Source organism: Musca domestica, unplaced genomic scaffold, assembly GCF_030504385.1.
Source record: "Musca domestica strain aabys unplaced genomic scaffold, Musca_domestica.polishedcontigs.V.1.1 1, whole genome shotgun sequence".
In the NCBI taxonomy this organism is placed as follows: Eukaryota; Metazoa; Arthropoda; class Insecta; order Diptera; family Muscidae; genus Musca; species Musca domestica.
Genome location: NW_026712114.1, coordinates 25,957,181 through 25,965,334, shown reverse-complemented (window position 1 = coordinate 25,965,334; position 8,154 = coordinate 25,957,181). Strand labels below are relative to the sequence as shown.

The window sequence follows — 8,154 nt, the reverse complement described above, 5'->3', positions numbered from 1 at the left end:
TATACCATTTTCTATCTTTAAAACCTGAATGGAAAATCATGCTAAAAACCATGAAATATCAATATTTAAGGAGTTATGACAGTTCTAAAATAAAGTAAATGTAAAGCCTAAAATTTCAATATTTAAGAAGTTATGGTCATTTTAAAGTAGCATGCTAAAAACCCCGACATGTCAATATTTAAGGGGTATAATTTTGAACGTATAAAATGATTTATATCTTCTATGCCCATTAGCTTTAAGTACAATAATTCTATCTAAATATATCAAATTTATTAATAATTTCTAAATTGCAAACAATTCCAAATGGACATGACTACATTTGATTCTCTTGCATACATTGACAATTCGCCCGCGGTTTGATGGGACGTCTTGGATCTGTGGGCATTTTCAACAAAACCTTTTGCAATGACCAAATGATGTCACTCGACAGAGCACTGATACAAAGGCGTAAATTCGATTCAAAGTCAAGTGGATTTATGGCATATCTCAGTATGGATTTTGTTGATTGTTTTACCAAGAATTTTCGATCAATATCTGTACCAGATGATAAATGTTGTTAGGATAATTTCTCAAAATACTACATTTCCTGTCGGTTACATACCCAACAATTCTTGTCGCACATTCATAATCTTGTTCTCGAAATGACACTGTATGGCTGCAAATACTCGTCGACCAATACCAACCAGTAAATCTCGTTTGAATTTCGTCAAATAGTGTTCAATAAATACCAATTCGTTGCGACACAGGTGACTGGTGTGCGTCTTTTCCAACAAGCTGGCCGTTGAGTCGACTACAATTGAGGCCAAGGAACCCTGCAGAATGAATAGTTTAAAATTGAAACTAACTACTTTCCAAGATGCATACAAAAACCAGTAAGAAAAGGTAAAAAGACGGGCGAGGCTGACTTTATGACACCCTGCACAACTATGCACATTTAGTAGCGCTCCCGTAATAAATATTAAAAAATATTTATTGGAGCAATAGATATACCGGACGAGTTTCACCCACCAAATTATAATATTCGGTTGTATATAAAGAAATCTGTCCAATTTAGGCTGATATTACATATATGTATATACAAGATGTATATCAAAGTTACATAAACATCTGAACCGATCACAATAAAATTTGGCAGAGGTATTCTCGAGCTGTTGTGGAGTGCATATTACGCATGTGGGGGACTTAAAGCTCAAAATCGGATGAAATATATATGGGAGCTATAGCTATATCTGAACCGATTTTCACTAAAATTGGAAGTACTTACTTCTGGACTGAACTCAGTCGGAATTGACAACAATCATTTCATTTGGGCTGAAATTAGCCATTTGGTGCACAAAAAATGTAATATTGGATTAAGATATATATGGGAGCTATATACAAATCGGAAATTTGATAAAGCTATAACCTGAAATCGGATAGACATATATATGGGAGCTATATCCAAATCTGAACCGATCTCGGCAAAATTTTAGGCACTGATTTCTTAGCGGTATCTGCTTTCTGGTACCAAAAGTCGTTGCTGTGGAGTGTATATTACACATGCAATGGACTTAAAACCCCAAGTCGAAAGAAACCTATATATGGGAGCTATAGCTATATCTGAACCGATTTTCACCAACTTTGAAGTACTTATTTCTGGGATGAATTCAGTCGGAATTGAAAACGTTCAGTTCATTTCGACTGAAATTAGCATTTGGTGCACAATAAAACTGAAGTCGGATAAAGACATATATATGGGATCTATATACAAATCTGAAATTTGATAGAGGTATTACTGAGCTGTATCTGATATCTGGTACCAAATATTATTCCTTGTGGAGAGTATATTACAAATGTTAGGGAATTAAACACAAAATCGGATGAAACATATGTTCATGGAGAGATGAAAAAACTGCAACCAACTTCAGACTTCTGTCATTTTTAAGCCACTCGTCCGACAGCTGTTAAATTTATTCCAGTGACAGCTCATTACATTGTTTACAAGCGTTCCAAAGCATTTTGGTCAGAATTTTCCAGAAAAAAAGTTATTCGTGATGGAATTCAAGCGTGATAGTGTGATTTCTCTATATTTGGCTGGAAAACCACAAGTGGCTATCGTTAGAGCACTCCCGCATTTAAATATAAATAAATCTTCTGCGTCTCGTATCGTCGCTCGTTGGAGTGATAGTGGTAGGGTAGCCCGACGTCAAGGAAGTGGACGGAAGAAAACAGCAACATCAGCAAAAATGGTTTGTAAAGTGAAGAATCGACTTGATCGAAACCCGCATTGCAGTGGCCGAAACATGACTCGTGAACTGAACATATCGCAATATTCCATTCGGCAAATATTGAAAAATAAGTTCGGGGTAAAGCCATTGAAATTCTAAAAAGTGCAAGAACATACACCGCAACAGAAAGAAACTAGACTCAAAAGAGCTAAAGAGTTGCTTCGCTTGGCCGAAAGTGGTGAACTGCCAAATTTGGTTTCCTCCGATGAGAAAACATGCGTTGTCCAGCAGTTTGTTAACAAACAAAATGATCGTGTTTACTTGCCAAAGAGGTCAGCTGAAAATGTGTACCTTCGGTTGGCCACCAGAACTCAAGCGCCGGCCATGGTGATGGTGTGGGCCGCCATAACAGCCGATGGTCGCTCTCCCCCCTTATTAAACGGCCGTGGCGTCAGAATAAACGCCGAATATTATCGCGAAAATATTCTGGAGGGTGTATTTAAGCCTTTGGCACGCAAACATTTTGCCAGTAATATTTATTTCAAATTTCAGGATTCTAGTTCTATCCGGTCCTCCAAATTCAAATTGTACAAAATTTAGTACAAAGTACATGAGTACAAACTCCCAAAACTACCTCCTGACATGGACTCTTCTCCTCAACCTCAATAGCCATTCGAAATTTCAAGGTTTTAGCTATAACCTATATATAACATTTTAGAACTGTTCGTACGCTTATAGTGTGAATTACCAAAAACCCTTTGGTGCATCTATCATACACTCCATCAGTGATCCTCATTCCAAATTTAAGAGTTCTAGCTCTACTGCTTCCTCAAATAATAAAAGGTAGCATATTTAGTACTTTTCAATACTTTTTGTACCGTTCTAGTAGGAACTGTCAAAAAAAAACCCAAAAATTAAAGATTCTAACTTCAGACGCTTCGCCTGGGCAATGATGAATCGTTAAGTCAGTCAGTAATTTATTTTAAAAGTATCAAAAAAAAAACATGTTTTTCGTAACGATCAATACTCACCGCAGGCGTTGGTCGGCGATCACCCACTTCCCGAACTTCAATTAAAGGGTGAATTTCATAACTAGAAATGCCAATGGTACTCGACGTATTATTAAAAGAAACACGGCCGCCAGATGTACGCTTGAGAAAGGGACGAGACATGGAACCATTTCCAAAAACGCTAGAATTGGGGCATTGACCTTCCGCTAAAGCCTTGCGTATTGCCGAAATGATTTGTGTCGATCTCTAGAGAAAATTATGTAAAAATTAATTTTGAATAAAAAATATGTGTTAAATACTTACGAATATGACAAACTTCTTTGCCTCATCGAAAAAGCACCCGATGCGACATGAGAGGCTATCGAAAGCCTCCTTATCGCCAGACAGGTCTTTTTTGAGTTTCTTTAAAATATGTTGCATAATAAATTGGGCAGCCTTATAAATTGGATCATTGGCCTCAAAGGGCACCTGCGAATTCGCCTCCATATCTAAGACAGCATTTAAAGCCTTACAAACATCTTCATCGAGCAGTTTATCAAAGCTTGCTTGAAAATCACCACAGTAGGATGGATTTGAAGTGAGTTTCGAATTCTGATTCTTGCCTTCATCCTTCTTGCCCATGGTCAAATTTAATTTCCGGCGATTGTGTAATGAACGATTTCTGATCTCTTTTTGTATCATTTGCCATTTCTCTCGGCAATTCGCTTTGTGTTCTTCAATATAGGATTGTTTCTCCCGCTCAATTTCACTCAAAATACTACGAATTTTCTCTTGATTTCGTATACGCTCTGCCAAACGTTGCTTCCACAAATCCATTTCTTTCGCCCCGGTTTGTTGAGTGCGGGCCGTGTGCAGACGCTTGATATTCTTATGAAAGCGATCACTTTTGAATTGAATAAGTTTTTTGAATTTGATTAGTTTTTTACGTTGAATATCATGACATTGTTCCCAATGCCTTTTCATATCCAATTGACGCAGAAGTTTTTGATGTTCCGCCGTTGTTGATTCAAGGGTTTTTGTAGCTTTAATATAATTTATTTTATCCTGCTTGGATTTCCACAACTTCTTAAAACGCTCCCAACGCTGCTGATCTGCTGTGTTCTTTCTTTGCAGCACTTCATTGTAGCTGTGTTGACGTGCTGCCAGATTGCGATGATCACAGCTGGTTATGTATTCGGCATTGTTTATGAGTACACGATCACGTTGCTCCAAATCCTGTGAGAAAAAAAAGTATATTTTGACTTCTGTTATGATTATTCAAATCGTTGACCACTCTGACCGCAGGAATCGGACAATATTGTCCATTTCGTACGGACTTAAATAAATATGATATAAATATATGTGACAATTTTTAGAAAATATTAAAATTTGCGTGATGTGCCAGATATAGTCGACCCAAGCATTCGATTTTCATACTTCATATAATACAGATAAAATTATTGGTATTGGCAAAATTACAAGAAAATCGAACATTTATATCCGATTTATGGAAAATCATAATTTCCATTTCAATCTCAGGTTTATGGTTGTGAAAAATATTTAGATAAAGCATGTTAAAAAGAATCGCTGACTTGTCCCGCAAGCAGCTAAAAATATTTAAAATTATGACCCTTTGTGATTGAGATACCAGAAGGGGTACGCAGATATATACAGGGTAAGTAGAAAAAACTGTAATCAACTTCAGACTGCTGCCATTTCTAAGCCACTCGTCCGACAGCTGTTAAAATTATTCCAGTGACAGCTCATGCTAGTGGCCGAACCAAAATTTCTTACAAAACTAATCGTGTTTACTTGCCAAAGAGATCAGCTGAGAATGTGCACCTTCTGTTAGCCACCAGAACTCAAGCGCCGGCCATGGTGATGGTGTGGGCTGCCATAACTGCCGATGGTCGCCCTCCGCGAAAATATTCTGGAGGGTGTATTAAAGCCTTGGGCACGCAAACATTTTGGCCGCAGACCTTGGACACTCCAACAGGACTCAGCAACATCGCCCTCAGCACTCGCCACCCAAGAATGGTTACAAAATGAGGTTCCTCGCTTCATTTCCAGCGCACAAAATCTCCGTATTCGTTGAACTTTTGTGTCTGGAGTATTTTGGGAAGCAAGGTTGGCACTAAAAGTATCCATCACCTCAAGCAAGCGCTTCGCCGAGAATGGGCCAAAATACCGCAGAGCAACATTCGGGCAGCGTGTGACGGTTTCATTGGTCGTTTGAAGGCCATAATTCGTGCCAAAAGTGACCAATTCGAACAAATCTAAACTTATTCTAAAATTTAATGCTATATCCGAAATTTTTGCTTTTATTGAATAAAAAAAATGTAAAAATTATGGCGCTTGACTTTATTGCAGTTTTTTATCTCACCTTGTAAATTTTAGGCAAAGACTGAATACCCGCCGAACTCTGGGAAAAAGGCGATATGCCCTAATCATAGTTTAACAAAAGTGTCATGACGAAGAGAAGCAGTCTATGTCACATTTCTCATATTCCTATTCGAAATTCTGTGTTCGAAAGCTTTGCAACTATGCAGAATCTCAATGGTAATGTTGGCAATTTAGTATTGGCCAAGGGTCTTCACAGAATATTAAATACATTTTAGTCCTAATCCGCCTACACCTCTAGCTTCTAAGTTTGACAAGGAATGCTATATCGAAAAAAAGAAAAACTATCCTATAGTTTATGATGGACCTATACCTATCCCTCTTGTCATCCAAAATTCTAAGTCATACAAAACAGTGCACCCGATTATCGATGTTAATGTTTTCAAAAAGCTGGATAAAAGGTTGTCGAATAATTTACGATAATCCTCTATTTGACTCCAGGTCATTCACATCGTCTTGGAGCATAGTATGCGAGGCGATATCACTTTCACTTTCATCAACAAGAATGGAGTAACTGACTGCCCTAGAACAGACTTTGACTTGCAAATTTGGCTTGCAAACAGCTTTTGATATTTTAAATTACAATATGGGTTTATAGCTCGGAAACTGTTTAAACTCAAAATGTTAATCGAACTATACAGTATAATTGGTTTGGATACTGTGACATTGGAGTTACGACGTATGTATAATATCCCCACTAAATCAACAGGGTATTTGGTTATAATGTCGTTGAGTAGCTAGTTGACCGAATTTGAGGATCAGATTGGTTTACATTTTCTTCAGCGTCTCAAAAATTTCTGACAAAAGTTTTGTTTTTTATCAGATGAAACCCGAATTCTTACCATACGATTCATTTCCTGCAGAATATAATACACCTTTGCCTTGTGTAGTTCCTGGCGATACTTATTAAAATCTTTCAAATTACATATGACATCATTATTCTCGGTAATTTCCCCGTTCTCCCTCAAACGTTTTAAATTTCGTTCAATGGCATAAAATGAGCGCAAATGGGAATCCTGCAGGGGATTATATTCGGGCAAACTTTCATTGGTTGACACATTGAATTCTTGCCTGTATAGATTGTATTAGAGGTTATAGTTTTAAGAAAAAATTTAAGTTTTTGATGTCCTTCAACACGTTACCTTTCCTTCTTTTTGATTATCTTCCCGATTTTATTTATTGAAAATATCACCTGATTGCCGGGACATTTCACCATTGGAAGTTTACAATTTAGCGGTATTAGCTCCCATCCGGGTAAACTGTTCAAAGGAAGTCCGGATTTTAATTTCAATTTTGTAATGTCAACGGTGGGTTCCTTTGGCCTTCGCGGCAACGATAAAATTTCAATCATTGCGAATATTGAACACGAGTTTAAGACAAAACAAATAACAACGTTTTTCAATACAAAACTTAAGGGAATAATAAAAAAATGAATATTTGAAAACCTTTTGACATATTTTTTCCAAAATCGAAAATAAAAAAGTGTTATAAGACACTGAACCAAGAACACTTTGATAATGAAAGCTCAATGTAAGCTCATTTTGAACAAAGATATTGAAAAAAATTATAGATTTAATTATTACATACCCTCTGCATTGACATTATCCCAAAAAATGAAAACTATATAATTTTCGCATTCTTAGCCGGCTAAAAATAATGATTTGTTCCTTAATGATTAATTTCAATATACCAAATAATGAGTAACGACGCCACAGAGTGAACAAGTCTGACTACAAATCCTAAAGTTGCGGAGAGGAAACTGTTTAATTGCTGACTATCAATACCACAATATAGTAACACAAACTTATAGAACGTGGTTGGTAGCCCTTGACTTATAAAATTAGTTTAAGTCTGCGATTCTAATAAAGCGGGACTGGTATTAGAACCAAAGAAGCATAAATAAAAACAACGCCAGCAACCAAACAAACATATAAGAGCATGCCGGCGCTTTTTAAGTAGTACCTGGTGACAAAATGTACCTTTAAAACCTCTAGCATGTTCCCGCTACTTTGTCGGCAAAAAGTCCACCTTCAAATTTAAGGTTCGTTATAACAATAACACTAAGGACTTTTTAGTACTCAAAATTCACAATATGTTCAGTTTGAGGAGCTTTTTTAATCGAAACTTCATACACCTTCAATTTCATTTAAAGACTTTGAAGGTTTTATATATTATTCAAGTTTTTTTATTCAAGGAAAGCACAGTTGGAAAATTTTTACCGTTTACACCAAAAACCTTCAAAAATATTCAGGATATAAGGATATAAGTAAAAATGGACCCACATCCAATTCAATCCAAAATAATAGCAAATTATCAAATTTCAGAATTTCAGCTATATCCCATTTATATCCCAACTTAGTACCACTTGGCACTTTTCGAAAAATTATAGTAGACATATCCAAAACCACCTCCATATCTCAATTCCAAATACCAATAGAGCTCATTGTCAAATTTTCAGATTTCAGCTCTACTTTTTCATTTGTATTTGTTGTACACATTTCCAGAACCACCTCTTTATCAAGACAAAATTTCAAAATTTTGGCTTCATCCGTTCACCC

The 8,154-nt window shown here is 36.5% G+C and overlaps 1 protein-coding gene across 1 annotated transcript; it reads right to left on the bottom strand.

Moving 5' to 3' along the window:
- Positions 1–248: 248 nt before the first annotated feature.
- Positions 249–7,059, bottom strand: LOC101899017 (uncharacterized). The gene is made up of 6 exons (XM_005186034.3): positions 6,739–7,059; positions 6,439–6,667; positions 3,521–4,432; positions 3,239–3,463; positions 602–812; positions 249–534 (listed from the first exon to the last, which is right to left on the bottom strand). The coding sequence occupies exons 1-6, from the start codon at positions 6,945–6,947 to the stop codon at positions 314–316; spliced, it is 2,007 nt and encodes a 668-aa protein (XP_005186091.1). The 5' UTR covers positions 6,948–7,059; the 3' UTR covers positions 249–313.
- Positions 7,060–8,154: the final 1,095 nt, after the last annotated feature.